This window comes from Oryzias melastigma, linkage group LG14, assembly GCF_002922805.2.
Source record: "Oryzias melastigma strain HK-1 linkage group LG14, ASM292280v2, whole genome shotgun sequence".
NCBI lineage: Eukaryota > Metazoa > Chordata > Actinopteri > Beloniformes > Adrianichthyidae > Oryzias > Oryzias melastigma.
Genome location: NC_050525.1, coordinates 24,511,258 through 24,528,526, shown reverse-complemented (window position 1 = coordinate 24,528,526; position 17,269 = coordinate 24,511,258). Strand labels below are relative to the sequence as shown.

Genomic DNA, 17,269 nt, shown 5'->3' with positions numbered 1-17,269 from the left:
CTTAAAAAAAGACAGTTTTGTGAGCTAGAAATCAACACACAATGCGGATTCTGAACCTCTCCCATCTTCATTCAGGCTCTGGCTCCTTATTTTTTTAGTTAATTTACCCATACTAAACAAGTGTCATAAATCTGAAACTCGAAATGCCCTTCAGACAGCAACAATTGGCGCAGTGGTTAGTCAGAAAGTCCTGGTTCAAATCCCGGCCCGGTCCATGTGGAGTTAGCATGTTCTTCTTCTGTATGCGTGGGTTTTCATCGGACATTCCAGCTTCCTCCCACAGTCCAAAGACATGCTTTTTAGGTTGATTGGCGATGAATTTCAATGTCAACATTGGACTATTCTGTCAGAACATGGAAGAGAACCGACATGCAGTTCCAGCTCCCACCATCATCCTCTTTGAGAGTTATTTGTTTCAAATAATTCAAATTAATTTGACCTGCACTTGGAAATAACCCACGTTGGGTTGTTTTTAACCCACTCTGGGGTTTAAAAGGGACCAACTTTTTGCTTGGTTATTTTAACTGATCATTTTGGGTTGCCTATTCATGATATATTAATAATTACCCACTTAAGGGGTCAGATGAACACAATCTGAGTTTATTCGACTCGCAATCACAGTTTAAATCTATAAAATTTATATTTCTTGCTTCTAAAACCAAAAATGTAATGCATTTCAAGAAAACATTTAAAATCACACTCTAACACTATACACTTAAATCTTATTTTAACATGTAGGACGCACAAGTTCACCTTTAATCTGTGTTTGAAAAAAAAAATATTTCAAAACATAATTAAAGTTCTCCATTTAGTCACGAGTCTTAATGAGGCATGCATAAATGCAGAGTTGCAGTCTTGCCCTAATATTTGTGGATGAGTGCTGCTGTGGAGCACAGAAAACCGCCTTTAGAGGACTCAGAGACGCACGTGTTTTCCCGCCGACGCACAGCTGTTCTCTACCGCAAGCCAAGAGCTTCAATAATTGCCAGGAAAACTGCAGGAAAAACCGGCGTTTTGGCCATGAAAAATGCAAGTTTCTTTGTCTCTCACTATGTAAGGAAGCTAAAGCCGTTGATAAGCTCTAACTCAATAAATTATAACTTAACCGGTGAGGCGACTGCCCATGCAGAGGCTGCAGGATTGAATCCCATTTTTTAATTTTACTTTTGCTGACTCATAGTGATAGAATTATTTTTCTATTGAAGTTAGTGTTTCTATTTTTGCACTTCTTTTTTTTTTTTTTTTTTTTTACAAATATATACATATATATTTTGGTTTATGAACTGTGAAACATACCAGAGCAAACTCACTTTGTCTCTCACTATATAACGAAGCTGAGGCCACCCATCTTTCTAAAGAAAAAATTCAAATTTCGTTGTATTAATGTTGTTGTCATAATTTACTTTTGTTAATTGTTCTGTGTGTCATCACATTCTATAGATAATGATGCATTAGAAGTGTTCTGGTTGCACAAGATTTATTAACATAAGAATGGTGTACAGTGACAACCCATTATTTAAACACAGACTTTAAGCAATCATACATGAAATGCTCCGTTTAACATTTTCATATTACTTTTAGTACTTTGCTAGCTGGCAACAACTTTTGAATATATTGTAAATCTTCAGTGAAAAGTAAAAGCATGAGGCAGGAGAAAGAGGGGATGAAAATAAAGGAAATGGGAACGCTTGAGACGACAAAAATGAAGCAGAAATTGGAGTAAACAGTGAAAACAACACAACCAATCCACTGGAAAAGAAAATTACCTGATGGAATAAAGGCAAAGCGTCACTTTATTTACATCCAGAAAAAAGTTTAATGTCTTTTCTACAACTGCTGGACCACGACACAATAAAAGGGTGTGCGCACAATATCTATTCAAGTTACACCATGGAAACTTCACAATGTCACTATATGAACCGCTGGATCTGCACGATGCTTGGTCTGGTGGGTTTGGCCGACTTGTCATAAAGTGAAACTGAGATTCAAAAGACAGTTAAAGCACAGAATAAAATGAAGAATCAATAAAGCTAACAAAAACATAAAAAGAGGTAGATGAAAAAAAACAAAGATGTGCATCACTGGGACATTTATTGTGCAATAGGAGTAAAATGGAGTGGCACTGTAGGAACACAACAGCTGCTTCGATTTCTGAAAACTTATTTTTGACCAACATTTGTTTATGATGTTAAACATGGCTAACAATTTGAGGATTTTCTTTTTCAAAATAATGAAACTTTTGAGAAAAGCTGAATATATTAGCTGGTATGAGACGAAGCCACACACGCAAAAGCATCATGACGCCCCCCCCTCCTCAGTCACAACAATAAGACACTCAGTTGAGGATGGAATGGTACGCCAGCTTTTCTGGGAGGTAAACATTTCAACCAGAAATGGAATTAAAGGATTCGGTAATGCGACAGTGATCACTCATAATACATTTGTACTGGCTCGTATTTGTCTCGTAGATCTATTATAGGAAAAATACAACTAAGATATTTAATGTTACTCGTCTGTCGTTTACTGCTTGGGCTTTCTTACTCTGGCAGTCGACTGCACACAGATGAAATGAGAAAGTTGTTAGTGGAGAGAGGAGTTGTCGCCTGGGCAGACCGATCAATTCTTCAGCACAGAGTCGTACATCTGATAGACGTACTGGGAAACCTCGGGGGCCCTGCACTTCAGAGACAGCTGTGGAGACAAAGAGAGAACACGTTACATCCTTCTGTTGTAAATATTAACCGACATTTCATTTTCAATGGTTTTAATCTTCACTGGTGTCCGTGGCAGACATAAAATCCTGTCCACATGTGTCATGGGAGAGATCACACATCAGTATAAGGGTCGGGTCACCTGGACCCCATAATATATCTCAAGGGTTAAAACAAAAGCATCACAACGGCCTGCGGCGGGTGCTGACTGCTGATTTCTGAATGAAATGAAGTGCAGGTTTATATATTTTTTGTGTTTATTCGTACTTCTTCCGTGGTCTTTACATGGTTCATTCGTAATATATCTGTGAAAATTTAATGTAAAAGTTTACAACTATTCTCACTTTTTCCACGTATGACCACTTTTCGTCAGTGAAATACACGCAATTTATGCGTAGTGTCACATGGCCTTCAACCGCAGTTCACCTGTTGCAGTTTCACTGATTTTTTTTAAGCAACTTTGTGTGCTTTCTTTTTTAAACCAGTGCATTTCCTGCATCCTGATTGGCAGTTCAATTGTTGTAAATCCTCTGTACCGTGTTTCTTGTACCGACAGCGTGCAGGTTTCCAAACTGACATAAATCAAGCAGATCTTTTTATTCATTCTAATAGACTAAACTTATTTTTCTATGACGGTTTGAACTTCAAGAGTTTAAACAAAAAAGGAAAAGTGTGCTAATGTTCACGTCTGTCTGAGAAAAGGAAATTAATTGTTTAGTCTGGAGTTTTACTGCCTTAAAACATGTAATCCTACTTGGAGGATTTCATCAGTTATGAACATATTCCCCACCATAAACAAGGGATTTTGATTGGATTTGTATTTGTTTTTAATGCATATTTTGTAAATTAATATGCAATATCTCTACCTTAATAAATAAAAGTTCAAATAAATATTTAATTACAAAAGGCAGCATGACATTAGAGCCCATAATCTACCCAACACTGTACCGTGTAATTGGGGTTTCCCGGCTGAATGCGGAGCTCGGCTAAGATCCAGATGCCGTTGGTCAGCTTGAGGGACTGGTAAAGCATGTCCTGACCTTCAACGTTTCTTTTGGCGATAGTATAGATGTTGTTATTCTGCAGCTTTCCTGACACTGTGTCTGCAACACAAAAGTCCACGTTACATTATGAAACCATCTTATTAGAGAAAACAGAAACACAAACAAAAGCAGCTCTCATCACTATAGGTACAAACACAAGCTGATGCAAAACCCAATTCAAGCTTCCTACAAAGGGTACGTTTATTCTATGAAGCTACGTACACACCGGTCATGTGATGGGCATTCAAGAACAGGCATTCTTGAACATGCTTTTGGCATGTCGCTACCTGATAATAGCGCATGTACTTACAGCAGGAAGAGGCAAAATGTCAAAGTGGTGCAAATTTTGCTCCACGCTGGACACAAATCATAACTATTATTTCTCCTCCAGAATGAATTAACAACCAGTTGGCACTATGTATGTAGAGCCCAAAACAGACCAAAAACTTCCATAGCGGCACGTGAACATGAAAGTTTTGAACCTGGGAGCCCCGAAACACCCATTAACGCATGTTTACATAGATATTTCAATGAAGATAGTTGCTTGAACACACGTTTCCAAGCCCAGTGTGAATGTAGCATGAGAGTTTAGGTGAAATATGACCGGTTGGTCATCTAAGAGATTCAGGTAATACTACTACTTTAGTAACAAACTACTATGGGTGACTTTTACCCATCCCGCTGCCAGGATAACAAAAACACTTAAATGAGAAGTTTGTAAGAGAAAAAAAGGTTGGATTTGGGATTTAGTTACAGATTAAAAACAACAGACAAATCCAAAGAAAGGCATGCGGGTGAAAAAGAAAAAAAAAACAAAGAAAAATGTGAGATGGAGATGAATCAAGAGAGTCATTTATAAAGAACAATAGGTAATAATATATAGGATCAAGCCAAGTAACTGTTGTCTTCTTGACCTCCATGAAAAGTTATTTAATGTTGGAAGAAAAACAATAATATATGTAACTTACCTGCATTTAAGTGACAGTCCTTTATCTGATACTGCAGCTCATTTTCATTGGGGATGTCTTTCCATGTCGCCAGGAACACCTGTCGCTCTGAGGAGGGTCAAAACAATCACAAACTTTGATAAAACAAACAAAAATATGTGAATATAATAAAATCTATTTATTCCATTAAAACATAATTAGGACACTTAACAACAACACTTACAGTAAACCTAAAGAGAATCTGTTTGTGAAAATATTCCATAGATTTTCTGTAGTGAAATATTTTTACAAATACACAACATTCATACCCATTTTTCCATCCTCAACAAAGAATACATTGAGAGGGATGAGAACGCTGAAGTAAAACACGTCAATGCTATTCTTCACAGCCACCTGCACAAAGAAAAACAGACAAATGAGAAAGTAGCTCAGAGTTTAAGACAATGATATTCCTTCAACTAGATCTCAATTGACTTTAATATATATATACACACATTAGAAATGTTTTTATAGCCTTCTGAAGAGTTGATGGGTTCAGTTTATTTATGAAGGCTTTCTCTCTTATAAATACGTAAGAGTTTTTTTTTAGAGGAAGAAAATTATAAGTTTACATTGTGTGAGTTGATGAACTTGTGTTTATCAAACTTTTCACCCAAGTGTCACTAATTAACGATTTAAAAGGGTGAAATATATAAAACTACATAATAAACTACAGAATACATATTTTGGCTACTACAGTTTTAAAATCCTCAGTCTGCCGTTTTTTGGCTCATTACATACAAATCTTTACTGGTCAGAGAGAATTCTGCTTCTTTTTCTGTTTCTATTTTGATGCTAGATGGTGAAAATTAAAAAAAAATCTATATAAGCAGTTTTGGATTTGGATGTATTTGACATTGATTTGATTACTTGGTTTATTTCAAGCATTAATTGTACACAATACAAGAAAAAAAATTAATGGTTTATCAAACTACAGAAAAAATGAAATGCATTGATTAAAAAAAATAATAAAAGAAAACACATTTGATTCATTAAATATAGCGATTACTAACGTATTGCTTGACAAGAAGTGGCAAGAAGCAATCTTGTATAATAGCACCCGTCCTATGTTATTTCATTTTATAATTTTGCATTATTCTTACAATCTGATTTCAATTAGAGGAATATACTTTTTTTCCCCCAAGTAACAAAATTCAGTGTTAATTGATTATCCTGAGAAAATATTATGTCATTATTTCAGTAAATAATAGCATGAATCACACATCATGTAACAGATATATCTATAATATCATGTGTAATACTCATTAATTATCATCAAAATGACAACAAACAAAACAAAAAGTAGCATCAAACTATATATTACTAGTTTAGAAGTTATATATTATAAAACTAAATGTGCTGTTCTCTTTCTTGTGTATTTAAATGGTTTATTTAATGCTGTTCATTTGACTATATTATATTGCTATTTACATTTTTTTTTAGCATTTAGGCAGTAATTGCAAATTCTGGAACCTCAACAACCAGCTTTGCTCTTTAGTAATTTATGCTAAAAATATTTGAAAACAAATTTGGAGACTAAAAATGTTACATTGAAAAATCCAACAAACACGACGTTCGTTTCCTTTGCACTTATTTATTTCTCTCCCGCTCATCACATGCCATCACAGGGCAGAGCGCGCCCAAAACGAAAGTGCCGAGATCTCGCGATAGAACAGAGTCTCGCGAGAAGTTACAACAGGAAGTTAACAACATGGTGTTGTTTTTTAATTAAAATGACAAAATATTATTAACCAGTTGCAGCCAAAATGCATATTCTTACTACAAATATCCTTCAAATGTATCTTATTTTAGTTTCCATGTGTGGTAAAACGGCTCCTGTACCTGCAAATTATTCAAGGGGTCCATCTTCATGACGGGTCCGATGGTGTTGAGGGGCAAAGAGATGTCAATGCTCTGGTTGGGCATCAGTGGAGTGTGGATGGGTAAAGGACTGGTGGGAATAACCCCAAAACTGCACAAACAATCAGATTGGAAAACATGTTGTGAGGATGAAGCTAAATGAGCAGAGGTGAACCACTTTCACTTCAGTCGTCTCAAACCTGTTCTTGTTAAACTGGATGGCGAAGTCGGTCATGTGCTGAAGGGCCTTGTTCGTGAAGCTCATGTCCATGTACATGTGACCTTGGCGGCGAGAGAACGTTCCTGAAATTTCCAGACCCTTCGCTTTCACCGCAGGGAGCCAGACCTGATTAAAAAAAATACAAATTATGAATAAAAATCACTATAACTATGATCTGTTGGGTGTGAGTGTGAGCTCTGCCCTTAAAATATTTTTAACCCTTTAACACCAGAGCTTTACTTGTGAAGTGCTTACAAAATGAATGTTAACCAACTGACTCTATCTTGGAGACAGAATGAGACAAAATGAATAGATCAGAACCTCAGCTAATCAACATCAAATAAAATATTTAATTTTTTGAGCGATCAAAGTCGGCTGCAGGGACTACGGCGTGGGAACTCACTGCTTTTGGAGCGGCGTAGCCTCCGGTGGTGATGGCCATCCCTGTGGAAAGCTCAAACAGGTCGTTCAGGCCGCTGCTGGCAGCCTGGGGTGCAGGTGTGGGCGAGGGGGCAAAAGTACTTGGGACGGATGAGGGAATGAAGTTTTGTCCAACCTAAAAGTGAAATAAACAAACCAAACCAACAAACAAACCAAAAATAGTTACCAGAGTTCCTATAAACCCACAAAGAAAAACATCAAGGAAAATATCAGTTCTGTGATTGAACGTAATACAAAGGAACCAAAAAAAAAAAAGTTTTATGTGGTTTTGTGTGTCTTAGCCCATTAAACACAGAGATTTCTTTAAAATACACAAACAGGTAAATCTAAACACACAGATTATTTACATAAAATGAATGAAAAAAAATTGTTGAATGCCTAAAAAAGTGGTCAAAAATGCTAAAATGTTATTTATAATTTAAGTTTGATGTCTAAACTACATACAGAAGTATTTGATTAATTAAAAGCACATATAATGTTGCTGATATAGACATTTTTTTTCAAAATAAAAGAACATTCTGGAGCATTTTTTAGGAAATACTAAAAGTTTTTAAAGATCTTTTATGACATCCTAAAATGTGACTACACATTCCTGCAAAATAAAACTATAGTGCAGTTGACCAGAATGGGGTCAAATCAGGATCAGCTTAAAGTGAATGAAAAAACAGAATATAAATTTGAAATATAGATCACTAATAAGAGAGCAGTCTGCAAATATACTTGCTGAAAACCTAAACCAGTACATCATCCAAGACCAACAGATTAAAGCAATAGCGACAATAGCAGCTGAAATGAATTAGAAGTTAGCAACTAAAATATTTTCAAAGAAATAAAGTGAAAGAAACTGCAAAGCGTGTGCTTTTACTGTCTGAAATACAGCAAAGGGATCATTCCACACAACGGGCAGAGACACATGAAATCATAAAATGAAAGCTTATAGAGAAAAAAAAATTAACTGTGCGAAGAGTTCGATTAGAAAAGTGAGTAGAGCATGCAGCGAGCAGGACAGCGGGAGGCGGAACAGAATGACTTGACTTACTGCTGGACTTCCCCCAACACCTCCGCCCAGGTCTCCCCCCAGCTACATGAGAGAAGACGAGATGCCCCCAAAGAAAGCATCCAAACATCATAGACAGACCACACACACAAACACAGAGAGAGATGTTCTTAGCAACCGCAGCCCGTCAAGAGGAGCGCCTGACTGTCTGCAAAAACATCAACTGCATGAAGAACGGCATGAAAAATCAGGATATTCCAGCTGAAAAGACTTGGAAAATCTTCTTATAGTTTTGAACCAAAAACATTAGTAGCTTTGAAATATTCTAATGTCATTTATCTGAGTGATATTTTTTAAAGATGATACATCTACTACAGAGTTTATAAGCTATCCATTAAAGTGTCTTTACTAAAAACTGCAGAGTTTTTCCAAAACTCAGATCCCATTTTTGACTTGATTGCTCAGCTCAACTTTATGATCATATATGCATCAGAAGTGATTTATTTCACCAACAATAACATTTTCAAAAATGATGATCTTAAAAAGGAATCATTTGGGAGAAAAAAATGTATCCGCCACATCAGAATCAGAAACAGTTCTGAGCTTACATGACAAGCTAATTAATAAATAATAGATTTAACAAAGTTTAATGACTTTAATGATTTAATAAATTCAGGCTTACCAAACTGTCCAGGCCCCCTCCCAGAAGGTCCACCGCACCCATCTGCATGGAGGACACCTGGGGCACATTGACGGGAGGACCCAGATCCAGGTTCAGCAGGTCTCCCAGCAGGTCGCCCTGGCTGGGGATGACATGCGGCTGATCCATGGCGGCAGCTGGACCGCCACTCACCGGGCTTTCACCGGTATCAATGCTGCAGAGACAACAGGATGAGAGAGTCAGCTGTTCAAGGAGGACCAGGTGAGACGCAGTCATGATAAACACAAATGTAAAACAGAAGATACGAATAATTATTGAAATTCACTTATTTTGACAGTTTAAGAAAGAACTGCAATGATTGGTTAACACTTCATTCAATATATTAACCAACTAAGGAATAAAACTTTCTTTCAATATTGACTATAATTTCTAAAATAATAAATTCCATCAAAAAACTTAATTGGCAAAACTCCTCAAAACATCAAATATGTAAAAATACTTAAATATTTATAAAGTTCATATTATTTTTTTATTTTAAATGACTACTTTTATTTTACTTTATCATTTTCAAGTCTTAAATAGGTCATCTTAATAGCTACACATCTATAAATCACTTATTGTGAAAGACTAATTATTGCTATAACAGTACAGGAAAAATGAAATTAACTTTAATTTACAGCTTCCTCTCCATTTGGTCAATTTTCACAGGAAATCTGACCATAAAAAAATGAAGTGAAATGCAGAAACATCTTCAGATTGAGCAACTTCCTGTCTTGTAAGTTTGTGGTTTAAATTGTGCTTTGAAATGCAAACTGAAACATTTTCAGTTCACAGATAGATTTTAAAAGCACAATTTTAGAGATATCAAAACTTCAAATTACACAAAAGATATCTTGTATTTTAGTTGTCAAACAACAATGCTCTTTCAATTGTTTTAATAACCTTTTTAAAATGAAATCATGTTTTTTACCTGTGTGTTTGCATGAAATTCACATAAAAATACAGAAAACCCTAATTTTGGTTGGTTAATTCTTTTGCAGCGATGTACCCTCCTAAAATGTTGGTGATACATTTGTGATCGTCTGACCTGCTGTGCTGAACAGGAAGGTGTTTCCTGTGGATTCCATGACTTCCCTCCACGAAGGCGCTGGGCGGCTTGTGATAGACGGAGGCCAGGGAGCCGATGTGGCAGATGAGCTCATCCAGCAGCGTGGGCTCGATCAAATCCGTCTCCTCAGAGATCAGCGGTTTCTCTGACAGCACCACCTCTTTGGCGGTCACAGGGTCAGTGGACAGCAGACGCCAATAAATGTAGCCTCGGTCACGGAGGTCAGGGTTGTCAGAGTCCTAGAAATTAAAGAAATTAAAAACACAGTCAAACTAACTGGAGGTTTGATGATTCTACAAGTAGATTTCAGAGTCCTGTCAAAAACAAAAAGCTTTAATTCATTTAAATCACCTATTTAAGATGTTTAATAAATATTCATACTTAAATTTTTGTGAACCAATATCCAAATATTTCGATACTTTTTGCAGCACTAACATCTAAATAATGAAAATTTGTGAAACATTTAGAACTTGAGCATCTTTGCATAGAGGTAAGTAAAAACCAAAGTGCTGTTGAGGGGAAAGAAAAGGAAAAAAAATCTTAACAATAAACAGCATGTACCTGAGTAGCCAGGCTGAGGACCTGCTGCACCAGCTCCTGAGTCTCAGACGGCTTCTTAAGGAACAGCTTCACAATAGCAGTCAGCAGAGTGAGTTGGACCTTCAACAAAAAACAGATATTAAAATTAGCATCAAGGCCACTGAGATTATCTAAAGATGTTACGTTAGAGTATCAGGGAATCAAAACAGGACGGAGAGAGCTAAACGACTGTTTCACTTAAGACATTCTTTCCATTGCTAGAGTGTCTGTCTGTGACCTCACCTGGGTGCTCTCATCATGGAAACCCTCAAGGAAGCTCTCCAGCAGCTCGTCCGCGTTGTCAATCCTCTCTGCATACTCCCCAACGATCCAGATCATGGCCGCCCGAGCGTCCGGCTCATCCAGGGAGTCCAGGTTCTCACACAGGGTGGCGATGATGCTTTCATACCTGAAAAACATCAACTGGTTAGCGATAAGCCAGGAAGTACAGCAACAGACAGCTTATAATATTAAATCTGAAAACAAATATGATGAGGTGCATACTTGTTAGGGTACTTGCGGAAAATGTCTCTGATGACCACAATAGCCTCCTGAACCACGTAGTTAACCTTAGTCTGGATCAGGTCCAGCAGGGTGCTGACGCAGCGCTCAGCGGATTGCTGGAGAGGAACAGCAAACATGAAGCATGTCTTCGTTAAAGAAACTCACAAATATAACGTTTTCAGCTGCACTTTCAACAGTCATCTAATAAATGGAAGTATTCATTAAATACATACAGTCTATAACATATTGACAACAACTAAAGAAACTAATTCTACTTCAACAACAAAAGTATTCACTTCCTTCAGAGATAATTCAAAACTCACCCTGTGCACGTCTGCTTGGAGATTAAATAAACATTTGCCAGATAGTCAAATTTAAACACAGATGATGAAAAACAGACAAAAAAGATTTACAGCGTCCAGCATGATGGGACATCTCCTACCTCCACTTTGATGGCACAGCGTCCGATCGCTCGAACGGCCTTTCGCACAAAGTCAACGTCTACCTCTGTGGCATACTCCTTCAGTTCAGCCAAAACCTGCAAGTACACCAAATAAATTAGCTTAATTCGAATTAAACGTCACTTCCTGTCAGTGCTGCGTAGATAACACACATTCTTTGGATATAAACCAAATAATGGCTCTAAAACTAAGACAGTCACTCTGAAATCCATTATATTTCAATCTTCAAAAATGTCTCATTTTTAACACGGATCAGATAACACAGATCATGTTGAGTTGGTTCTCATGTAAGATACCTGGGCGATGTTGGCCTGGGAGGCCAAGCGGATCATGATGTCCAGTTTCTCCAGTTTCACATAGATGGGATCGTTGTACTTGACGAAGAACACCTTGATTTCCTGTTTGAGGATCTCAGGCCTGAACAACATTTTAGCCAGTAAATATTTAGTTGTACAATCTGGTGTTTGGTGCACCTCTGCTAAATAAAGTTCATAAATAGTTGTTATAATACTGTAAGGCCATTAAGATACTTTTCAATGTTAAAATTGCTGCAAAAATACAAGATAAAAACATATTTTCTCAGTTAACTTTTTAGCTAAATTTCTTCATCAATTGTTTAAGTGCAGTTTGACACATTCTGATCACACACCTCTTCTGAACAATGAGGTTGATGTTCCTCAGAGCCACATACTGGACCTCTGGTTCTCCGGAGAGCAGGGTAACCAGCGGAGGGGACAGCTTCTTCAGCAGCGTGTTGTAGTAGTCGGAGTCTTTGGGCAGCAGCTCTAAGAACTTCATGAGAACCTTGACAGCAGACAGAACCACTGCCGAGTTGGCATGGGACAGTCGGGGAGTGACTCGCTCACAGATGCTTTGAAAGAAAAGCAGGAAAATGTGAGCCAGAAAAAAAAAAACGACAAAATGGATGCAAAAGAAGACAGCAGTTTTAGTTACCTTTGAGCTTCACGTTCATCTTTTGGGTTGTAGTTGGAGAGACAATCCAGGATGAAGATCTGTCCCCACTCAGTGCACTCGTTCAGAGCTGTCAGCAGCTTGTTAATGTTCTGCGGGTTCAGGTCCAGGAGGTTGCTGTTGGGGTGGGACTCACTGATCTCTGACAGGGCAGCAACAGCGTTGGCCACAACCTTAAGAACACAAGAGGATTTCAGTTTCACTGAGACTTTTACATTAACAGCTCTCGCTTTGATAACAGTACATCTGAAGTCAAGTCAAACAGCATCAAAAATTGATGACTAAGTTACAAGTAAGATAGCAGAGTTAATCATCTATGTAAACGTTTCCTGGAAAAGAAGGAGAGGCAAAAATCTGAACTTCTTTTGTAAGGAAATTTTAGTAAAAAAATAAATGCTTAAGATTTTATTCAAAAGATTATTTAAAAAATAAATACCAAAATTAGGTGAAGAGTAGTCATAAGATATACAGGCTACTGATGATATTATAAATATTTGCTAATTAATTTGAGCTACAAATGCAATTTCTATACTATTCAAATAATTTCAATAATGTTTATGATAAAAAATCTCCATATTTTGGGTATTTTTCTATTCAATGACAGCATAGGCTGCGAGATGAGGCATTACTTTCCGTATAAAGACATCCCTTATTTACTGTTTGGATCTGACAGGAAACCACACTGAAAGGACATAAGGTGTGGCAGACAGTAGCTCTGCTGCAAATATAGAGGACACTTGTGAGCTCACATTTGTTATTCCGTTGTTGCCAATAAAGTTCAACAAGAGTCCTTTTATGTTATTGTTATAACTCTATGTTTTGCTCTGACAGATGTAATATCTCAGCTCCAAAAGTTTCTTACAATTGAACGTTCAATAAAAATATGAAGACTAAAGTGGGAGTTTAAGGGCTTCAACGTTTGAAAACGGTTTCAAAATGCTTCTAAAATGAAAAGGAGCATTTTGACAACACAGTCATTGACATTTTTGCCCAGAAGAAGAGGCGTATGGACCTCATTTATAAGTGAAAGTTAGACTAGTGTGAGAATTCTGTGTGTTTGTGGAGTGAATGGAAAAAAGCATCCGCCATGGTCTGTAGCAGCGAAACAATTAAAATCTTCTCTGACCCAATAAGTTTCAGGTATATGTATTGAAAGAAGGCAGCTTGAGATATGAATAAATAGTTGGTAAATTTATTAGGATCATATAATGCCTCACTAGCAACAAACCTCATCGCACATCACTGTAATACAGCCATTACTTTTTAAGTCATAAAATGTAGAAGTAAGTCAGAACACACACCATGGGGTTTGAGTCGGCAATCAGATCTCTCAGAGAGTCCAGGAAACCCTGGTCCTCCACCATCTGAGCATTGATGTCATGGAGCTTAGCGACGCAGACAGCCGCCGTCTTCCTCACGTAGGGATCCTCGTCTTTCAGACACTTCCTCAGCGGCTCACACAGGTACTCAGTGATTTTGTCCACTCGAATGCAACCCATGGTGCGGACTGCCAAAGCTCGGATTAAAGGGTTGGGGTCCTCACAGTCCTGTATAGCAAAAGAAAAGGGATAAAAATGTTTACATTTAAATCATATGGCGTCCAGATTTGATTAAAAATAAAAAACTTTCTTGATATTGATTTTTTTTGTTTTATTAGAATACACAACAATTCTTGTGTCTTGTGTTAATAAAGACACTTGGTTTAAGTATTTACTGTTGGGCTTACATTCTACATGAGCTCAAATACATTACATAAAAACGGTAATTGCCTTGACAAAACTGTTGACAGCCATGATGGCCATATCAGGCTGGCTCTTGGCGTAGTTCATCAGATAGAGGTAGACCAACTTCTTCAGCTCCAGGTTATCCGTCTGCATGCAGTTGACCACATCTGGAAACAAAGAACTGGCAGCAAAACAGAAGGACATGATTAAACAATAGCATAGAGTAGTCAGAGGTGTTGTCTGTGAATTAATCAGAGCTCTCCAATAGAAAGAGAAGAGTTGATGTATTTCATGTACCTGACGTCTTTGCCAACAGTCATGGCTGCAATGACTTTCTTCACAGCTTCTTTCCTTTTCTCCTTTTTCTCATTGTTCAGCTCTGCCTTCAGTTCAAAGATCTCCCCTGTAAAAAAGATTGTACGGCAGCCGTTATAAATTCTAAAATGGTCAATATACATTTTGTATACATTTTACACTAGCTTAAAGACAAAAAAATGATTTTTGGGGTTTTATCAAGTTTTTGTGGCATTTTTCCCATGATGGAGGACATATATACAAAAAAATTAAGCTTGAATGGCATTTCTGTTTTTTTTTTTTTAAATCATTGTGAATTAGGAGCAGATGCAAAAATGCAGCTGGAAACAGCTTATAGGTGTGACATAGAAGATACTACAGAAAGCCACAAGCTCACTGCTCCACTCAATTCTGATGCATCCACATGTAGACGACTACATCCATGAATGTTTTTACTTTCTCATCTGAGCGGCCATCTGGCTCAAAACTGTACAGCTGGATAGCTCCAATATTGTTCGTCATTTTATTTGTAGAAGTAATGTTAGGTTGTGAGATCTAGCAGGAGAGAGTTAAACATATGGATGTCAGAAACTACGTCCTAAATAAATGACCAGTTATTGGATTTTGGCAAAAAAAAATGAATTATCACAATTAAAAGACCACTAAGCACTTCTATAATAAATCTAAATATGTCAAAATGGGACTTGAAGTTAGAATAAGTGCAAGATTTTGTGTGTTTTCCCACATTTTCCCACTCACCTTTTTTGTTTGTAGTAAAATATTTGGAGTCCGTCATGATTGTGGTCCTTAAAGTCTGCAAAAAAGGATAAATGAATAAATATGTAACAAATAAATAAAAAAAGAGACAATCACGCTCTATATTTTTTAACAATTTATTTTGACTATTGCTTCACTAAACGTCAAAGCATTTAAAAACAAAAAATATCTAAACCATCCCCTCCTTTTAAGTTGAGTAAAATGAACTATATTTATTTAATATTAACTTAATGTATATAAAATATGTATGCTACACAAAAACTATGCTTACAGAAATAGATTTTTTTTAAACCAATAACAAATGTGAAAATCCACATGAACAATATAACAAAAACAGTGCTGAACATTAATAAAGAAAAGTTAGTACATTCAAAAACAATGAGAAGATGCAAAAAATAAATCTTAATTTCAGTACTTCTAAAAAAAATCAGTGAATTTAGTAAATTAACAAAAGCTGAGGACTATTTGAATGAAAACGTTTTAAATATATAGTCATGTTTGAACAAAAAACTGCTGTAGGTTCAATGCTTAAGAAAACAAATATGGGCACAATTATACATTCTCCTGTGTGTTTGACATGCAGAAAACTTTTAATATCTCCATTCTCAATCATACAATCACAACGACACACCAGAAAAGGATCATAGAAAATATTTCAAATGCAAAACTCTTGTTCACATCAACATATTGACTGAAGAGGCAAATTAGACTATTGGGTTTGTAGTTTACACAAAACGGACATATTTGGGGGTTTTTTAGTCCTAAAATGCAGCACCAACACGTTTATCAGTAAGAGCCAGGCCCATTGACTCAACATTTGGTGTTTTTGTCTTTAGCAATCATAAAAAGATGAATAAATATTGTAGTCAGTGATCTTTGGTTGAGCGTATTTACAATAAATCCCCGAAAAGGCCACAAACGTAAAACGTTCAGCAATAAATGAATGAACCTACTATTTTCCTTTACGCCCTACTTTTTGCAGCGGAGAGACATGACGCTAATTTTTGACATTACGCGATTGCTACATGTTTTCCGGTTTCAACTCATTACTCTGTTTTGAAAGCCAAACAAATAATTTTAGAGGTGCGGCATCAAAAATCGACATTTTTCGCCGTTTGTCCTCTCCGAAACAAATCGTTAGCTAGAACTGAGCCACAGCTATTATTCTTTGCTAGCACTAGCTAAAAGGCTAAACGCATCACGGTCTTTTCAATTTATGATGAACAGTCAAAATGCAAATTTTACACAAATGTCTGGGTATTTATTTCGACGGTTTCTTTGTGGCTGTATGTGACGCGTTTTTGGCTAAAAAAAAAATAACTTCAAAATGTAAATGTAAACGCGAGCAGCGGCCCAGTTTCATCACCGACGATAGGAGCAACTCTGCAGTTGGACTATCTCAAAAATAAATGTAAAATAAACGAGTAGATATTTGCGTGATTCTTTAAAGTTTTACATTTTAAATACCTGGCTGTGGTTACGTGGGCCGGAAAATAGTCCAAGAGGTCCAAGACGAAGGTTGGTCCTGTGCTTGGTGGAAAAGATGGAGAATCGGGATAGAGATGGTGCGTTCACGGTCGTAGGAGACTGGAAAACTTCCTACTGAACCCTTCCTACCAATTTGTTTCTTATTTTCATTTGTTTTGGAGCACAAACACGGTCCCAACCCGTTTTAAAATTTGTTTTAAGACGTACATTTTTGTCTTTGACAATTCAATGTTCCTATTTGGCAGATATTTTGTTGTTTTAACCTACCAGAGCATCTTAATTTCAACAGGGGAAATTATTAGAATGCATCTGAAGGAAAATATACAAAAGAAAACCTTTTTAACATTAAGTGCTGTATTGGAACCACTAAAATGTGTTTCTAATGTGTTGTAAACCCTCATAGAATCAAAGTGAAGAGACAAAAACAGAGAATACGTTTTCTA

At 36.8% G+C, this 17,269-nt stretch overlaps 1 protein-coding gene across 2 annotated transcripts; it reads right to left on the bottom strand.

Annotated features, from left to right (window-relative positions):
* Window positions 1-1,460: 1,460 nt before the first annotated feature.
* On the bottom strand, window positions 1,461-16,977 carry ap2b1 (adaptor related protein complex 2 subunit beta 1). Of its 2 annotated transcripts, XM_024265990.2 has the most exons (22): window positions 16,806-16,977; window positions 15,321-15,375; window positions 14,565-14,670; window positions 14,313-14,448; window positions 13,845-14,090; window positions 12,526-12,716; window positions 12,221-12,442; window positions 11,868-11,988; window positions 11,553-11,648; window positions 11,111-11,226; window positions 10,850-11,015; window positions 10,589-10,687; window positions 10,007-10,266; window positions 8,941-9,133; window positions 8,301-8,342; window positions 7,224-7,376; window positions 6,801-6,946; window positions 6,583-6,712; window positions 5,010-5,094; window positions 4,723-4,809; window positions 3,660-3,814; window positions 1,461-2,691 (listed from the first exon to the last, which is right to left on the bottom strand). In XM_024265990.2, the coding sequence occupies exons 2-22, from the start codon at window positions 15,355-15,357 to the stop codon at window positions 2,617-2,619; spliced, it is 2,862 nt and encodes a 953-aa protein (XP_024121758.1). In that variant the 5' UTR covers window positions 15,358-15,375; window positions 16,806-16,977; the 3' UTR covers window positions 1,461-2,616. The 2 variants fall into 2 exon arrangements, with proteins under 2 accessions (XP_024121758.1, XP_036071061.1); XM_036215168.1 differs by lacking the exon at window positions 16,806-16,977 and having other exon boundaries at window positions 14,565-14,672; window positions 15,322-15,371.
* Between the last annotated feature and the right edge of the window lie 292 nt (window positions 16,978-17,269).